The sequence below is a fragment of the Lissotriton vulgaris genome, chromosome 9, assembly GCF_964263255.1.
Source record: "Lissotriton vulgaris chromosome 9, aLisVul1.2, whole genome shotgun sequence".
Classification (NCBI taxonomy): Eukaryota; Metazoa; Chordata; class Amphibia; order Caudata; family Salamandridae; genus Lissotriton; species Lissotriton vulgaris.
Window position 1 is genome coordinate 648,131,116 of NC_141697.1, and position 20,164 is coordinate 648,151,279.

General features: G+C 47.2%; 1 protein-coding gene across 3 annotated transcripts in view; it reads right to left on the reverse strand.

Annotated features, from left to right (window-relative positions):
* PCNX3 (pecanex 3) overlaps positions 1–20,164 on the reverse strand; it is an 873,417-nt gene that overhangs the window by 649,531 nt on the left and 203,722 nt on the right. For all 3 annotated transcript variants that reach the window (XM_086938333.1, XM_086938332.1, XM_086938334.1), the window contains exon 6: positions 6,863–8,500. In XM_086938333.1, coding sequence (XP_086794459.1) covers positions 6,863–8,500 — 1,638 coding nt within the window. The remainder of the gene's footprint in view (positions 1–6,862; positions 8,501–20,164) is intronic.

The window sequence follows — 20,164 nt, forward strand, 5'->3', positions numbered from 1 at the left end:
TATGGTTCCTTCATGGTGAAAGCCTGCAATTCTCTTACTCTTCTTACTGAAGTAAGAACAAGCAGAAGCATGGATTTCCACAAAAGGAATTTTAGATGTACCCTATGGATGGGTTAGAAATGAGGCAGCATGAGTTGGTTCAACTCAGTGTTGAGCGCTCAGATGCATAGACCCCTTCAGCGGTAAATGTGGGACAGCTAAAATCTGAAAATGGATTACTGTTGTTGATGAGGTGGTTACTGCCAGGTCTGACGGAAGCTTGCTCTTGTCACCTATCACAGTAATAAAGGTTAATTCTGGGGACCATTTAATAAGCTAAAACCAAGATTAATTTAGCAAAATAATAGAAGAAAGCAGGACCATTAGCTTGAGTTAACTTATTCGTGGGACAGTCAAAACGCTGGCTACACTTCACTGGTGTTCAGGGCCTTTTGGTGAGAGAACTACTTATAAATTGTCATCGCGATAAGGAGTGAGGGTGAGGAGTCTTCACTATTGCTGCGAGGACAGGCCGAATTAAGTGGTCATCCTATAACACTGCCTCCTACATCAGGGCATGCCCATGGGTTCCTTTTAAGGAGGAACTGCATAAAATATCACCAGGCGAGTAACCAAAGGAAGAGCCAGAGCAACAGGCTGTCTGAAAAGCAATGAGAGGCAATTGCGCAAAGCAATTGACTCAATGAGAAAACAAAACAGACCCTGGTCATCAAGAGCTCAAGTGCTGGCCAGTCAGATTTGAGAAAAGGATACTGACTGGTATTAGGCAGATCCCAACCAATGGGTACTGCCTTCAAGCACTTGTCTACATCATATGTGCTAACAATATACTCAGGACCCACCTTACATCATGCATAACCAATGATAAAGGAATGTTATAAGACTGAACAGGGATACACGAGATCAATATGCATGTATGGCAGATGTCCTTTGGTGGGACAAATTGTTTAAGGCTTTTCATGTGTTATTAAAGAATACACCTGGGTGGTTTCTGACATTGTTATCATCTTACCCTAAAGACTCATTCATTCAGCCTGTTCACTCGGCCTAACGTTTCTAAATGTCACTTTGTAAAGTGTATTTCTTTTTTCATCTATGTTCCCTCGGATGACAAGTGGGATGACCAGGTCATCAACGATTACCCCATTCCAATATGCAGTAGAAACAGTATCCCTGGCATTAAATTGTGGGAATTGAAGTGAAAAGATGGACTATTTGGAACAGGGAAAGTAGTAAATCTAATCAAAACAGACCCCAACCACTTGCAAGTCTCCTGACTTAATAGCTAGGCAATTTGGCCACCCAATTGTATTGTGACATACCCCTACGGTCAACCTCTAATTAAATTTTGACACCATTTCAATGCCTGGCTCTATACCTAGCATTTAACAACTCCCCAAGTACAAATCGTTCATTGGTATTTTGAATGCTGCTCTACTATGGGTTTCAAATGTCTACAGCTTTTGTTTACCAAGATAAAGTCCAGACCTGAGCCCCCCTTTGAAGCAAGAAAGGTGCACATCTAGTGTATCTTTGCAAAATCAGAGTCCCATTATTTTATCGCCCTATTGGATGGAAATCGGGCATTTGTACTTTCCAAAATTGTGGCATAGAATGACTATTATGCAAGAAATTTATCACATCAATTGTGTTAATTTATTTCTACAGCCTCGAGATTTTTATTACATAACTAACACCTCTAGTGATAAACAAGTCTCTCCATTACTAACACATCCGGAGTGTAACAGTTGGTTAATTACCCTATCCATTGAGTACACCATAGTTGATTGGCTTGCACTTTCAATTATTACAGCCACAACAACCTAACATATCTCTGTTCCCCTATGCTGGTGCACCCTACAAACTGACCATCTCCACTGAACAATTCAGGAGTTGAATAACTAAGTAAATCATTAACAATCAGTCAGTCAAATTTGCTTTATTCGAGGTAAAAAACTCATAAAAGCATGATACATCTAAAACCATTAAATCCACAATAACAAGTTTAAAACATATTTACAACCTCAAAAAATTTAAAAGGATAAAGCATCGTGACTTCAATAATGTTAAAATTCATCAATAAAACCTCAAAATTCATATGGTTATGGGCCAATACCAGCCCAAAAAGACAGGGTCAAAACATTCTCTTTAGCTGGTTCGAAGAACAAAGAAGGCCTGGATTAATCTCGTCGAGCCTTCTATTGTACAAGAGATTTCCTTCTGATAGCCCATGCCCAGCCCAGGAATTTAGCAACTGCCACAGAAATAGTTGGCAAGGAACTGGTGCAAATAATTCTTAGAGCCACATCACTCTCTTTCGTGCCGAGCTGTTTGCACATAGCCCTCAACCAGACACGTTGAGGGATTGAGTAGTCCCCAAACACAAAAAGTAAGTGGGCGATGGTCTCGGCGCAGCTATTACAGGCTGGGCAGTCATGAGAATTACCTTCTGCCCATCTTCCAGTTAGCGATCTGATTGGAAGAGACCCCACTCTAAGTTGGAAGTGAAGCTTCCTATCCTGAGGCTTGGTTATGATGTCCCAATAGGGCTCCAGGAATGGGGAAGCTTTTACCTCCAAAAGCGTCCCTCCAAAGTGGAGGGATCTGCATCATTCCAGTTCCGGCGTTCTACCATTTCCCAATACCTTGTTTTTATTGTATCTTTGGCAGGAAACTGGACCTGCTCTGGTTTCTCCCACAACTCCTTCATGCCCATGGTCCCCAATGTTCTGCACAAATCCCTTAACCAACCTATTCTGTGAAATGTATCGCAGTTGATTACATTCGAGAAGCCTCTTGCGTAATGGGCGAGCTCAGGAGTGACCCAAATATGTCGCCAATATAAAATGGGTCGTAGTCTGGCCATATCTGAAATGGCTTTCCTGCCTAGCTCGCAACGCAGGAGTTTCATGGGTGTACTGTTTGGGAGGCCGATGAGGTTTCGAAGGAATTTGTTTTCGGTGAGCGTTAGTGGTGCCAGATTGTCATAGCCCCAGAGCTCTGTGCCATAAAGCGGCGAGCTAACGGCTTTGGCCTCATACTTGAAGTGCTGGCACGATCGGTTTGGTCAAAGATTTTTTATGCTCAGCACTTATAACACCAGCGTTTTGGCGGAGTTTGAGAGCCGCCATTTCTGTGTGTTTCCCCCACTTTGCGCCCTTAGCTATGTGGATTTCCAAATAAACAAAGTCCGAAACCATTTCTACCTTTTGGCCATCTATGAAAAAGTTCCCTTTGAAGCTGGGATGTGGATTAAATGTCATGAGCTTTGTTTTTGCTACGTTTACTTCAGGCCCACGATCAGAACAAAAGCCCTCAAAGATATTCAAGGCACGCTGCAGGACGCTGGGGGTTTTAGAGAATATAAGCGTATCGTCTGCAAATAGTAGGATTGGCGTTTTCACACCACCCAAAGTCGGAGCATCTACTGAACCAGAAAACATACGCTCTACTACTCCATTAATGTAGAGGGAAAAGAGCGTCGGGCCATGGCACAGCCTTGGCGTACACCCCGCTCTACCGGGAACTCAGCAGATACTTGCCCATGTTCTTCCCCACTGAATTTTAGCGTAATTGGACTTGTGCAGTCTCATCACTAGCGATAGAGTTTCTAGTGGCATACCCATCTCAGCTAGGACTTTCCATAGCAGGGGGCGAGGAACTAGGTCAAAAGCTGCACGTAGATCGATAAAGGCAGCATAGAGACTGCCCTTCGCCAACTGCACTGTCTTCCAATAAATCAGCGTGAACCGGAAAATCTGGTCTGTAGTGCTGGTCAGTTTGCGAAAACCGGCTTGGTAAGGAGATAAAACATTGTTTTCTTCCACCCAGGTCATAATTTTAGCTAGGTCATTTTACCTACCACCTTTTGTACTGTGTCTATCAGACTCATGGGCCTGTAATTTCCTGGTAAAGTTTTGTCACATTTTTTATATACAGGGATTTTTACAGCCCCCAGTCAAGACTTTGGTACCGGTGCCCCTAGCGCTACAGCATTAGCCAGCTTCAGGATATACTTGCCCCAGCGTGATTTCTCATGGAGGAAGACATCCGCAGGGACCCCATCGGGTCCCGGCGCCTTCCCCAGTGCGACTGAGTCCAAAGCCACTGCTACATCTACATTGATGAAAGGTGGAGCTGGGAATACAGCAGTGGCCACAGACTCCCTGGTCTTATCCTCCGGGCGGCACCTGTATTGGGGCCCAAAGTAGTCCAACCAGCTACTCTGGGAGACATGGTTTGAGGGTGGTTCTGGGAGACCCCCTTTCCCCCACTTACCGATGTTCCAGAATAATCTGGAATCTTTGGCAGAACTGGCAGCTTTAAGATCTTGCCAGTGCTGCTCGTCCCATTGCTTCTTGACTATGGATACACTGGCCTTGTACTTCTGTCTCGCCTCCCTGACGGCGACTGGATCTTTGTTCTTAATGGCCGACCCGGGGAAGTTCTAGCCGTCCTACACGCTGCGTTGTATCAGCCCACTGGATGTGGGCGACTTTTCTTGCCCGGCTGCAGGTGAACTACCTTGTAGAAGTGGCCTTTTATATAGCTAAAGAATTCACAGTGCAAATTAGTAATCTTTTCCATATCCGTTCCGCTCCCTGATCCTATCTTCAGTATTGCTTCCATGGCGGAGGTAGTAAAATCCAGATCTTTGCTAATGCTTTCTAGCACCTCATTGTTCATCGCAACTTGGGACCACTTAACCCGCCTCATGTCGTTAGTGGAACGATCTCCGCTACCGCTTCTACCAAAGTATTTTGCCCCTCTAGGTCCCCCCCCCACAGGAGATGAGTAATGCATAAGGGGTTGTGGTCGCTCTCCTGCCTACTGACCACCTTCATGTCTTACATCAAATGCCAAATTGCAGATAACAATCAATCCGGCTTTGCCAACGACCGTTATCGAAGGTGTTAGCCCCTTGTCCATCACTCGCGGTCCTTCCATTCAAAGCTCTAAGCCCCCTTTCACTGCATAAAGCATTCATCTGTATTATGTCTGCTGACCATCTACTTACAGGTTTTAAATCCAGCTTAGGAATCCCCCACTCGGAGTCTGCGTCCTCTCCAGAGTGCCAGTCTCCTACAGAGAGAGGCTCAAAGGTCATGTTCAAATCCCGAGCAATTAATGTATTGTTCTCGCTTGGCTGAGCGCCGATCAAATGGTCAAGTGCTGCCAAAACCTGGGATTTCCCACCATCTGGGCCTCTTATGTACAAGTTGTAAATGTCTAAGGGTTCCCCCGAAGCCATACTTAGCCTAATGAGCTGTATGTCGTTATTACCCGTAGGGAACTCTACTATCCTATCGAAGAGTGTCTGCCGTGCCCAGATGTTTAAGACCCCTTTCGGTCTGCCCTTAGGGCCCTTGACGGCCTTGGATAAAAAATTAAGGAAACCCAAGAGTAACAGAGGCTCACAGGCCCACGTCTCTTGGAAAATACAGACGTCAAAGCCATTTATAAACGACGCCCATTCCAGTGAGTGCATTCTGGAGCCCAATCCCGCTACATTCCACGAGACTATTCTTCCACCAACCCCGCTAGATTTGCACCGCAATACTGCGGAAGCTAAGGACTGGTCCCCTAAATCATTAACACTCCCAGACTTCAAGTGGCTGTATGGACAAAAATAGTCTGGCTACTTACAAATAATATCTGAAAACCAGAAAAAATCTTTCCGCTGTGAACATCCCTTAAGATTTAATGGTTTATTCAGAATTAATATCCTAAGGAGTCAATAGCTTAATGCAATCTAACACCATCAGGGTCCAAATGCCCGTCCTTTAATATCATCCTTTTCTAACATGCCAGGAAAGTGTGGCTCCATTTCTTTTTACAAAGAACTTGGGAATTTAATAGAGCTAAACAATACAAACCTAATCTATTACTACAAACCTAAGGATTGAAGGGCTCTATCAATTAATGAAACCCCTAGCAAACAAATAATTCCATTAATTACTAATAGATCCAGGAAAAACCGACTCCATCTGCTGCAAATACTTCACAGACAGAATGTTCTATTCAGGATTAATACCCCAGGCAGGGAAAAAAATACATCCTTTACTATTACTAACATGTTGTAGTTAACTATTTAGAATGGGCCAATCTTAATACACCTCCATGAATAAAAGGGCTTTATCTAGTCCTAGCCCAAAGAGATTTTTGGCTTGAGCCATAATTAAAATATCAGTGAAAGAATTGCTCTCTCATTACTATACACAAAACTAATTCTGTACGATTAATGTGGGTGATCAATACCGATACTTTTGGGATGTAATGCCTCTATCCATTACCAATACCGTAGAGTTTTCATTGTGTACTCCATTATGAATACCTAATGGGCAGAATGGCTCTCAACATCATTAACAATTCAGGGAAGGAATAGCTTTCTATTACTAATAACCCAGGGAAGGAATAGCTTTATTCATTTCTAATACCTCAGTGAAGATATGACTTCATTCATTAACAATAACTCCGGGGAAAATGATCTATGCGTAACTAACACCCCTGAGGGATTAATGAACTGCTGTGTCAATTATCAATTCAACCACAGATCAAATTGATCACCAAAACAAATGGAACTGTTACAAACTTTACTAACACTGCAATCACTTAATAGGCAATTTATGATCAATACAAACAGAGAAATAATAGTTATTTCACTGGCAAATACCACTAATTGCTGAATGACACCATCCATCGCCAAATGTTTCTATGGATGACATCCATATCTATTACTAATCATATATGCATATAGTGATGTAATTGTTGGTCTCCAAAACAGTCCCAATACAGGGGTGGGCTGAAGGCAAACTAGGCAGGGTCAACATCATTTTGAACAATAAATATCAGCTATACTTACCACCTCCCATGGCACCCTCCTCCAAAAGCTCTCCTCTCCAGCCTGGCTGATTGGCCGAATGACCCCATGACCCTCCAAGAGATTCCAGCCGGTGTGCAAAACATTCCTGGGTGGAAAAATCCCCGACCCTGGACTCCAGGTCAGACTTGGACAAAGTCAGCACCCTACCACCATCAGAGGCTGGTGGCTTTAACGACTCCCCCTGATTGGCCGCTGTTGATGCAGCACCGTCCATACTTAGAACACGAGCATGTGTTTTTGCACTAGCAGCGCTTGACGTCCTATGGGCGTACGTCCTTTTGGCTGGGCCCCCTTCTGGGTGAGTGGGGTCTAGCTCGGTTTTAGGGGCCCTTCGTTTGCGCTGCTGTGCGGTCTGACGCTCCATTTCAGGAGAGTAGCATGAAGTGCTGGAGGAGCTGTCGCTGCTGTAGTTGCGTTGGGAGCGTATGCTGGATGTCCGACTAATGTCACTGGCATCACTGGAGTCTTCGTCCTCAAAAAAGGTCTCACTGTATGCTTTGGCATCCAGGATAGTCCGCACTGGTGCATATTCCTGGTGGTAAGCACAGTCAAAACTTCCACTTCCATGTCTTCTGGAAGGCTTCCGTCTGCCAGATTTGTGCCCCGAGCCTTGCCGTAAAATGTTCAAATCTTTTGGACGTACCACCTGCTCCATTTCTGGCAGGTTTGTAAGTGCTGCCAATATGGGCTCCGAGAATCCAAGACAGCCAGTGTCTTTCACCAAACTTTCGGTCCTCAGTTCACTTTGCAAGTCTCTGCTTGTACGTTGGAGTTCGGACTCTTTTGCCCTTTCATCTGAAGAATTCTCAATCCCATGATCTATCAACGTGTCTGACTGAACCACAGTATCAAAGGATTCCAATGTGTTTTGTGTGTCCTCATTTTGACTGGCAAAGCCATTCAATACACCACAGTCTTCATCCTCAGGAGATTTCAGAAGTTCACTGTCCGAAAGTGCATCTGTATCACTTTCCTCCCTAGTGGTAGCAGTGTGTAGGGCGTCGCCACCAGCAAGAGGATCTAGACCCGCCATGCCAGCCGGCCTGCCGGTATGGCCAAATGATGGGCTATCCAAATGTGTGGAGTTAGTCTTCTCACTTTTGTAACTACTAAGTGTGCTAGGCGTTTCCTTATCTGTTCCACTGAAACAACTGTCTGAGGACCCTGCTTTCTTTGGAACAGCACTCTCAAGGCCCTCTGAGGAGCCTCTATGGTCCAGGGGCTTGTAATTGCCAGATCTACGTTTCTCCTTTCGACTACTAGTCCTCAGTATGTTTCTGTTGGTCATAGAGAAGTTGAGGAAACCTTCGCTCAGTTCTGCACTCAGGCTGCTCTTGATAAGTGGGCTCATTGGGGTGTCAGCAACGCTTTCAGATTCACTGGCGTGCCAATTCGCAGCCTGTTGAAGTGCTGTCACTGCTGGTGACCTGTTCTCACGCAGCCTGCCACTTACTGGCGACTGGTCTGAAGAGTCTGTACTCTGTATGGACTGGGTCTTTTTGATCGGGAGGGAGGAGAGCCTTTTGCCTGCGATGGTGCTATACTGTTCCAGGTCTTGGAGAGATGGAACCTCTCCTGGCATGGTGATACCAGGAGGCCGAAGCTGATAATCACCAACTGAAAAGGAGAAAGTTACACAGTTAAAATATGCTTCGCGCTTCATGTACAAAACTTTAAAACCCAGTTTACCCTTAGATTCAAAGGCTTTTAAATTCGCAAAACAGCTTACCTCTTCCTTACTCATTACTTACAAACCTTAAGCAATCTCAACTAACAATCAATAATCTTAAAACATTCAGTCTTAAGCAAATCAATGAGATTCTAACAATAATTTCCAATTGCTGGAACAGGCAGGTTTGGGGATACTAGTACTGTAATAACATTTTCACTTATAGATCTCAGACTTTCAGTACTTTCTTTCAGTTTTGCCTGAAAAGGATCTTCATTAAAGCAATCTTCCTCTGGCACCAGTGTCTTCTGAGTTGTTCTCCATAGTTGCTGGCTTTCCCCTTGCAGCCAGTCCTTTAGTATCCTTTACTAAATACATATTCGCTTTAAAATCCCTTTGATATTATTGCCTACATACCCACAATGCAGTATTTTAGTTCACCTTGGATATAGAAGAAAGTACCCACCACTTATTTTCTTCCAGATCACTATAAGTATTCGCCAGCCACTATTACATGGATTTCAAAGTCAAATGATGTACTTGCTGGCAAAGGGAATGGTTCCTCTCCTAATTTACTCTACCGATTCGCAATCTTTTCTTTCTGTTCTGTGCTGTATACCCCTTCCTACATTGATGAAGCCGATTTTCCAACCTAAATTACTACAGAATATTAAAGAAAAGGAAAAAAAATTGCTTACTCCACAACCTTAGAGGTTTATTTTTCTGCATTTTGAGTTCTTGAGCACCAGTAGCTTTGAGAGATTCACATGGTCGAAGTATTCCTGCACATCAGGCTAGGAACTACTCAGAAGAAAATGTTGAAGTATAAAAATACAACAAATAAAATTGAAACAGCCATAGACAACTGGTAGTCTATCCACTTAATTATGTAACCTGAAGCTAATTACTTGGAGAAGCTAAGAGCTCCAACAATCCTCAGAGGTATAAAGTGTCAGATTTGTATTGCTAGTCTAGGAGACTGCTAGTAGCTTAATAAACGGGAAGGAGGGCAGGTGCATGTAATCTATGGAATTTCGAAGTCTCAAATACCACTAAAGGGTCTGGCTCATACGTAGCAAGGCTGAGCACCAAATAACAAAAAAAGGGTTGCCAATGCTGCTGTTTTTTTCAGTTAAATTTTACCCAAGTGTAAGAACCCTCACTACACCTGTAAGCTCATTAATAACTTTATTTTTGGAGTATTCTTTCATTTATTTATAGAAAAATCTTTTCGTTTTTATACCCATATGTACAACAAATGTCAACAGTATCCCACAAAAAATATATACAAACACTTTTTTTTGCAATTTACTAGAGAACATCACATCACACTCACTGATTCAAACACACTGCATCCATACTCCTACAAACAAATAGCACAAATTATAAAATAATAAACCAAACATTATGTATTCATATACATTATATTGCTTTTTCAAAGCGCCAGGTTGTAATCATTATATCCATTTAATGCACTCGATGAATTTTGTATAAGTCCCCTCGTGGGTTTAATAGACTAATGTCCAAGTGTTTGGGTTATTCGCTGGCCTACGCGTTTCAAACCTCTTTGTTTGAGAGGTTCTCATCAGGGCCAAACTCACTAAGTGAAAGTGTAAAAATATGTGGATGTGTCACAGGGGTCCCAGTTTTGCAGGAAATGTGGGTGACAAGCGTCATTGTCAGATGAGCTCTTCAGAGAAGTTTTCTTTCTGGGCAATCGAAAGATGTAGATCCAATTGAATCTGGATTCAGTACTCAAGCGCGAGTCAGTGTGATTGGCCACGGCTGACTCGCGCTTGAGGACGGAATCCAGATTCAATCGGATCTACATCTCATCTGACAACGACGCTGGTCACCCACATTTCCTGTAACCTGATTGAGGAGTACGCCAAACTACATCTTTGTAGATGGAGCAGGTAACATATGATGTTTTGGATAGAAACATCGAGTGGGTTAATGTTGTTATTTGTGCAATACACAACAAACCTTTTCCACTTGGCTGCCTAGCATGCTCTAGTGGTGGGACGTCAAGCTTCTTCTTTTATAACATTCATGCAATCAGGCGGAAGATTGAGGTATCCAAATTCTAAGACCGTAGGAGCCAAATTGCTAGGTTGAGCTGCATGGGGTCTGTATGCATGGGCAAGTAAGCAGTAACCCTGCTTTATGTTATTGTTGATTTTGTGTACAGAATTATTCTTTGTCTTGAATCCAAAAATAATAACTCCTCAGACAAACAAACCATCCTGGTTTCATGTTTTATTATTCATTTACTGTACTTATGATGTTAGTGTGGTAACATCCTTTGTTTCTCACTGTTAGAAACCCTTTAATTTATTCGAACAGCCGCTGATTGAACTCAAATCTAGGTACTCTGATTGCTTTGCAACAAGTCCTAAATTGGTGCTACTACTGCTAGACACTTTGTGAAAACTTGAGGTGCTGTAGTTACTCCAAAAGGGAGTACATTGAACTGGTAATGCTGACCGTATAGTACGAACTGAAGGTACTTTCTGTGAGCTTGATGGATGGGAATGTGGAAGTAGGCGTCCTAGAGATCTAAGGTGGCAAGGTAGTCGCCTTGTTTTAGCAGAGGCAGAACTTGCTGTAATGTGACCATATGGAAGTGGTCTGACTGTATGTAAAGGTTTAGGGGCCTCAGGTCTACTATAGGTCTGAGGGAACCGTCCTTTATGGGGATGAGAAAGTATATGGAGTAAACTCCTGTGTTTTGATGGTGTTTTGGGACTGGTTCTATTGCATTCTTTTACAGTAGAGACGCAACCTTTTGTTTTAGAGTGAGATGCTCTTGTGACATGGGACGCTGTCTGGGTGGTATTGGTGGAGGAGTGGAAGTGAGATCCAGGCAATAACCTGACTGAACGATTTATCTTACCCTCCTGTCCGTGGTGATGGAGTTCCAGACAGGTAGGAACTGTTGTAATCCCCCCCCCCCCGACAGGGGTGGAATGGTCTGGGGGGAGGGAAGGGAAGTCACTGTTTAGGAGTGGAGGCATTGCGGTTGTTGTTCCCTCCGCCTCTACCTTTATTGTTGTTACCTCTATATCCTCCTCTGTAATAACCTCTACTGGGCGAGGATTGGGTGGGCGCTTTATAAGAAGAGGAGGCGTTGTCTGTTTGAAACCCTTTAGAGGCGCCCCTGTAAGAGGAACGACGAAAGGACACTCGGGGAGTCTGAGTTTGTAGGGCTCCCATGGATTTTGCTGTGTTTGTATCTTTTTTTATTTTCTCTAGTGCATTATCAACTTTAGGACCAAAAAGATGTTTCTGGTCAAAAGGTTGATTCAGGATACTGGCCTGTACTGTACTACTGGTTTGAACCCAAAGATGCGTAACCAAGCATGTCCATGTAACAGTACGCCTGTATTTATTGCTCTAGAGGCTGTGTCGGCAGTATCTAACGTACAACGGATTGAGGTATTGGTAATGACCTTGCCTTCTTGTATTAAGTCTGAAGCCCTGGCTTTATATTGTTCTGGCAAATGTTGCATAAGTGTTTCTAGCTCATCATAATGAGCTTGATCATATCTTGCTAACAATGCTTGAGTGTTCGCAATTCTCCAGACATTGGCTGCTTGTGAGATGGCGGGTTTTCCAGAAGCATCTAAAAGCTTGGACTCCTTATCAGGGGGTGGAGCATCCCCTGTTGCCTGCGAGTAAGCTCTTTTCCTAGCGTTTGAGACTATTAATGAATCTAATGGCAACTGGCCTTTAATGTATGCTGGGTTAGTTGGAGCCGCTTTATACTTCTTTTCTAGTCTGGGGTTAATTACCCTGGCTCTGAGGGGGTCCTTGAATACCTCTGGTGCATGTTAAGTATTGGTAATGTGGTTGTGGTTTTATGTGATGACAGTAATTTATCCATAAGGAAGTCTTCCTCTACTGGATCTGTGAGTAAATCCACCCCATGAAAGGTGGCTGCCCTATGAATAAGCTGCGTAAACCCTATAGTGTCATCTGGAGGAGATGTCCTAGAAGGGTACGCATCATCTTGTGGCAGATCTGGTGCATCTGGCGCGTTATATTCTTCCCAGGGATCATCTGATGGCCCAGGAATATTGTCTGGGTCATCTGTGTTATCTATGTGTTGCTCACTTTCTACCCCTTGTGAATAATTATCATCATCATCATCATCCTCCTCCTCCTCCTCTGGTGCAGGGCTGTGCGTGGCGGATGGTGAATGTACAGGGGAAATGCCGAGTGGTATCTCTGGCAGTGGTGAAGGAATTCTTAAGGGGGAAGTTTGAGCATGTTTTTTGAGAGGAACTGGAGGTGGCTTGGGAGAGTCCATTTTCCTCTTTTCAGGCACTGTAATTATATGTCCAGTCTTTGGATGAATACGAAGAGTCTTTTGTTTTGGATCTGGGCAGAAAAGCTCTTCTGTGGAACTAACCTTTTTCGGCACCGACTTGTCTTGCTTGGGGCCCAATTGCTTAGAAGGTTTTACAGTGTCTATTGCAGTCTTTGGAGCAGATCTTGATTTTAGTTCCGAAGACTTGATGTTGTGCCTCTTTTTTGGATCGGAGCTTTTCGGATCGGGAATTGTTGGTTCCGAAGCACGTTTGGGATCGACAACTTTGGTGCAGAGGTGGACTTTGGGTTGACTTTTTTTGGACCGGAGTTGGCTTCGGTTCGATAGGCTTGGGAACGGTTTACGGTGCTGAGCTTGTTTTCGGCTCGATGGGTTCTGGTACCGAGGGTTGCTTCCGTGCCGGAGTTAGTTTCGGTTTGAGGACCTTTTGCATGTTGGGACCGACGGGCTTGAGTCAGTCTGAGTCGGCTGGAGGCTTTTTTGGATTCTTCGTTGCCGAGCCAGAAGGCGGGGCGTCGGAAGTTTTCGGTCAGTGTGCACCTGGACCCAGAGGTGGAAGTGGAACCGAAGCCGGTCCCGGTATGGGGGTGTGAACAGGGTCGACGCTTGTACTCACTACCTGTTGACCAGCTGGTAAAAGATAGTCTTCCGATTGTCCTTCGGCTCCAGAAGCTGAATCCTCTGCTTCGGAAACATGTTGTCCTGCTGTTCCTCAGATTCTAGATCGATTGGAACCTCGTCTATGATGAGATCTAGTGTCGATGAAGAGGACTGCATCATGACTCTTCGAGCTCAACGGTCTCGGATGGTTTTCTTGGACCGGAACGAAGCGAAGGCCTGGCAATCTCGACTCTCGTGCTCTGGGGACAAGCACCGATTGCAAACCTCATGTAGATCAGTGTGGGGGAATTTGTGTCCACATTGAGGGCACTTCTTGAAGGGTGTTCTTTCCATGAGCCAATGACAGCAACTAGCAGTGTGTTGCGCCCGTGGATATTTTGTCAGAGGGGGAAAAGCTGCAGAAGAAAAAGTTAGCTACCATAATCTTTCTGCAGATTCTTTACAATACTCCATTCAAGGCTCCCACCCAGAAAACGTTTTCCCAGCTCCACCCAGTAGTGCAATGAGGATCCTACCTTATCCTTCAGGTTCACATCGCCAGAGTATATTAGGTGCCAACCAGTGCAATGGTGTTAGTTACTAATACTTAATGCATGCTCCATTAAAGTGCATGCACAGGAAAAGAGTCACAACAAAAAGAGCCATAGCAGAGAAAAACACAGCTCATGATGTCTTTGCACACCTTAGAACTTTATTAATCAGAATCAATAAATTGGGGAAGAGGGAGGGTGGTGAGGAATCTGTAGGAAGATAATGTATCCAACAGGCAGATCATGGCCAAAGATAATGTGATGGATCTGAAGGTCTTTCGACAGATGCACTTTTCTGCAGATTTCTCACCTTGTGAATGAATCTCAAAGCAGTAACTCAGAGGATGTGGGATTAAATGGTACTGGATAACTAAAGAAGTCATGCAACACAGCATAGACAAAAGTATTCATAGTTTCTGACCGGCACTTTCAACAATGCAAACTTACTACTTTTCAACCCTTTGTAAAATACTTGGTAAATTGTTACCTTGCCCCACAATATTCCAAGAGTGTAGTTACAATAGTAAATAAGCCTCCTGGACTATTCGGGGGAGCGCTGCTCTTTCTTCAAATATTCTACGACTGGAGTTAGAACATCAAATTTGGCCTCCCAGGGTCTGCCACGTCCACTGCTGCCATTAGGGTGCAACTGAAGGCAAGAAACATGCAGGGCAAAGTACCAGTCACAGAGTGCCTGAGACGTGAGGTAGCTTTACTTGACAAAAGTATGCGAGGATGACCAACTTTGCGGCCAGGCAGATGTTGGCAACGGTTCCTCATCCTTGATCAGGTGTGGAGGAGGGAATAAACAAGGAATAAGCTGGCCCACATGAAATACACAAACCAGTTTGGGTAAGGACCGAATTATTTGTATACAAATCTGTTAAGGTGGATGGACTGAGAGGAACTGAAGTTTTTCAACTCTATGAGCAGAAGTAATTAGCATGAACAGAACAGCTTTTGGAGTAAGAAGCTTAACCAGGATACTGTGCACAGACTCAAAAATGTCATTCAGAATGTCAATCCAAAATTCAAATTGCACTGAAGAACAATTAATGGAGTGGTACGACACAAGCAAGGCAAACCTTTTAGAAACCATAGTAGCAATCTAAACAGAGCTGGCTGATCAAGCAGACACATCAATAGAGAAAGTGAGCCAGGTAGCATTTGTCAACACCGCTTGACACTACTGTTTGAGTGATAGTGAAAACTTCAATATGTCAGACAGTGAGATGTAAAGGGACTCATCACTGAACATATGTGCTTCAGTGGTCTGCAAATATAGATTTGGTAGCTGACTTCCTTGCTGCCAAGATGTCCAAGACTTCCTTAGACTCCAAAACTGTTCTAGCTCGCACCACTCAATCTGCACATGTGCAGTCACAGTATGTGAAGTGGAGGTCTGACCATCCTCCTGTGAGAGAAGGTCTACACTGTTGGCATTCAGTGCTTGGTCTCCTTTTACCCTCCTACTCTTAGACCTACCAGATCCTACTCTCCTTGCCTGAAGTTAAAATCAGCAGTGTTTGATCCTTCTGCACTGTCTGCAGTACTTTGCACAGACGGGATGAATGGGAAAGCCTATCCTATAGCAGGCCCAGAGAACAGATAAACCAGAAGGGATCCCCAGGGAAACATGAGTGTTTAATGCACAAAGCACGTCTGACAATTCCTAATCCGGACCCTGGAGAAGAGATCCAAGAATGGAAGATGCAGTCTCGAGAAGATAGTTTGTTGGAGGACCACAAATGGGAGCTACAGTCCAAAGTGATGGAAGCTGAGGTAGGCTCACATTGAGGGAGGCTGTGGCATGAATCACTGCTGGGAAGATTCCCTGTCACTGTACCTACTTCCACAGGCTAATTGCCTCCCAACAAAGGGTCCATGATCCCATACCGCCCCGTTGGCTGATATAATGGTTAGCAGTGGTCTTGTCTCACAGAATCTGTATGCTGCTCCCTGAGAAGGAAGGGAGAAAGAACTTTAGACGAAGGAGGACCACTTTCAGCGTTAACATTAATCTAAAGTCGGGGGCATGGCCGAGCCAGCCAAGATGATGGACGCACTCTCCTAGTGCTCCGGTCGGCTGCCCACATATCTGTTGCCTAACACCGCACAGACTGCCGTATAACAGCCAACGAAGATGCTGACGCAGTGAGGAGCTCCCGTGGACACCTCAGATACCTCCGGACGCCACCGGGCCGGTGCTGCGGGCCAGAGGCAACGTGTAGTGGCTGGCGCCCAGGCTTACTCAAAATGGCGGCGCCCATACCCTGATGCCACGGAGACCGGAGACCCGGCGCCAGACTCCCGGAGCCATGGAGGGATAGCCCCGGTGAGTCGCGGAGGCACCCTGGGGGCCGCCCCTGCACTGCCGGCAATGTCACCCCAGCCGCAGTGAGTGTGCATGGGCATGCGATCGCACACCTGGGGACGGCGCGCCACTTCAGCTTACCCCGTTGAGATCCCAACTGCTGACCGACGCCGTATCGACGGCCCTGCACCGGCCGCTACATAGCCAGACATGGCGAAAATCCTCAGGAGGCCGTGGGTGCCCCTCAAAACACCGCTGGGCTGCTCCCGCAGACCCCAGCGGACGAGCGACATTTGGCGCCCAGACTCCCCCAAGATGGCGGCTCCCAGCCCCTGAGGCCGAGGAGCTCGGGGAAACGAAGTCTGACGGAACGATCCAGGAGGGCCCCGGAGGCACCCTAGGGGCCATACAAGTAATGCCGCCCCCCCACCGTGAGGGGCACGTGAGAGTGGGTTCGGGGGCCCAACAGTGGTGCGACACGCGGGGTCCCGACCTGTCCAGACAGCCCAGCTCATTGCCGGTGACAGCGGTGTCCCTGCAGCCCCCGTGTGCGACAGGCGAGAGAGGGGTTCGTCCCTGGAGGATACTGCAGGGGATATCACAAAGCCACATAAAACAGCGCTGACACCGGGACCCCCCTGAATGGACAACCCCCCCCCCCCTCACGAACCTCCAGGGGGGAAATAGGGGACGACTTACTGTGGCAGGCGCCGACAAGTGGGAGCCCCCCTGATGAAACAACAGGGCGCCTGACAGCCTGGTCGGCCTCATGATCGCCCGCCTGGTCTTGTCATAAGCGACGGCGCTGGGGGCAGTGGACGCGGGTGCCTCCAGCACGGGCCCGTGTGGTCACCATCAGAAGCTGAACACCTGCGGACACGGAGGACCGGGATCGACGTCACATCCCGTTATTCCCACAGCACATTCCGGTGAGTAGATAAGACCCCGCGAAGGGCCACCACAGCGGTCCGAGTGGGAAAGGGTCCAGACTCCCCCACGTAGAGGGTAACGACGGTGCCAATCTGCAGCGGAACACAAGAGGCCACCACGTCATACACTGCTGGGCTGACGTCCGGGTTCGGCCCTCCCCCGGGACCCCCCCACCACAGTGACAGCCCAGGGGGGCAGATGGTGGACGCAAGCGGATCCTGACTGCTGTGCAACGACATACGGCCTGGGACAGGAGATTCCCCAAACGACGCCGCCACAAAGGGCACAGACGGAAGAGCCATACCAGCGTCACGAATACGGAGACCCCCGCTCCAACTAGGACTTCTTCTAGGGGCCCGCCACCACCTCCGGGTGCCACTCAAGTCGGAGGGGGATGAACTGGGCCACCGGCCCATGGTCGGCCACGTGAGCCCCCCTGGCACACGAGAGCAGAAACTCACGGTCCCAGAAGACTGAATGCAGCGTTTCTGGAAGCCCCCCCCCCCCGAGCTCCCTAGCAGGGCCGGTATCGACACCGAGCCAGTAGCCCTTAAGCACCAACAATGGGGAGGCCTCAGCGAACATTGGTCACAACGCAGACACCGGCCCAGAGGCGCTCGCCCTCCCCGGGCCACTCGAGTAAGCCAAAAAGCGTTGGGCCGCCACAGGAGTTAGATAGGTCGACCAAGTTAGATAAAGTGTTGGCAGCCATCGAGCACTCCCGGATGTCCATGGAGAGCAAATTCGGAGAACTCGCCTCAGACATTACCCTCCTACGGGACGATCACTGGAAACTAGTGGATAGGGTGAGCCAAGAGGAGAAAACGATGCAAGAACTGAAACCACAGGTCCGACTAAACCAAGATGCCATCAAGGAACTACAGGACAAAGTCACCTTCCTAGAACGCAAGGCCAATGATTTGGAGGGCCGCTCCCGCCGGAGCAACATACGTCTGCTCAACTTGCCGGAAGGAGTGGAGGGGGCGAACCCCATCCAATACATTGAGACTTGGATAAAAACGTTCACCCGGACCCAGGACCTCACACCGTTCTTCTCTGTGGAAAGGGCGCATAGGGTTTCGGCCCGACGACTACCTGCAGGCTCCCCACCCAGACCGTTTCTGCTAAAACCGCTCCACTACCAAGATCGGGACACGATCTTACGGGCGGCCAGACAGGCGAGGACCCTCAGGATGGAAGACAAGCACGTGATGCTGTTCACGGACTACTCTCAAGCAGTGCAACGCCAGCGCTCTACTTTCCTGGCGGTAAAACAAACCCTGCGACAACACAAGATACAGTACGCCCTCCTCTTCCCGGCCCGCCGCAAAATCATCTATGAAGACTTAACACATTTCTTCACAGATCCAGCGGAGGCGAGACGCTGGTTAGACCACCACAACCAGGACCTGCCGGAGCGAGGGGCTACACCTTCGCGATCCCTATCCAACAGAAGGAAGCTGCGATCCAAGAAGGTGACCCTCACACAGATGAACCGCGCACCAACTCCCAACACCAGACACACCCCTGTCCTGGAACAGATAATTGCGGATCGACGAAAGGCTCTACAGGCGGTGAAAGGGTCCGGTGGGCGGGGGTCGAGCCGGAGGAGGATCGGGGCCCCCACATCTTCACGTCTGAAGAAGAGGATCAGAGTGACACCCGCACCTCCAGGGACGGCTCAGTCTCCCCGCCACTGGTGACTCCGCAAACCGCGGACACGCTCATCTGATGGATGGCAAGCACAGAATGCGGTAAGACCAGGGCGCTCCAACAAGATGGACACCGGAAGGTATCTTGTACCACCAACCCAGGTAATGGCAGTTGCGAATCCACTCACAGAGACACTATGCAGTGGGCAGCCCGGCCTGGAGCCTGCGACAGCGGCGCCGACCCACCCCCTACAGCAAACGAACTAGAGACAGTACGAGATGTACGGATTGTGCCACGCAATAGGCTTCTTTAGTTGGGACAGTTTCCCAGGCATTGTTCTTAAATGTTCCCCTCTATCCCGGATACCCCAGCGGGAGCGGACAGCTGGTTTATAAATGAATGTGGGAGGAATGTGTATGAGGCGGGGGCGGAGAGAAGTGTGGCTCAGGGGTTAGAGGCGGCAGACCTGGAAGCTGAGATCGGCCCTGGACCAGGGTTCAATTCCCCGCCTCGACGGGGGTTGGGCTCAATAATTCCACGGACTCGATAATTCTTGCTCCGGTGCCTACTCGACTCACGGGTTCACACTCTGCGACTCTGGGCAATAGCTTGCTTAATCTCCACAACGCCCCCTTGCGGCGGGATGCCTGGCTTTCACCTTGTGGATACCCTGCCGGGGCTATCTCACAGGGGAATACCAGGACGGGTTCCCTAAGCAAGCGCATAGATGCCTGTGATGTGGGCGATTTGCGCTATATAAATACATGTACATTTACATTTACATTTACCTAGTCACGGGCTGTGCGACCGGCGAGGACCGACTTACATGACTGGCTGTACGACATGACGAAAATCCCAACACAGACATTACATTTATCACGCTTAATGTCAGGGGTCTACACACGGCGAGTAAGCGCTACGCAGTCTATTCTTATCTAAAAAGACAACAGGCACATATAGCCCTCTTGCAAGAGACCCACTTGACGACAACGGAGGTCGGACGACTTCAGAAAAAATGGAGAGGCATTGTGTGCGCTACAGGATACTCGGCATTTGCCAGGGGGTCATTGATATAGGTCAGGCCAGGCATCCCGTTCAGAGAGCAGACCAGGGTGGTGGATAAGGAGGGACGCTATGTATTACTGGAGGGACTGTTAGATGGGTAGTCAATTCTGATAGGCAGCATTTACACCCCTAACGTAGAACAGAATGTGTTGGAGCCGTCTCGCGA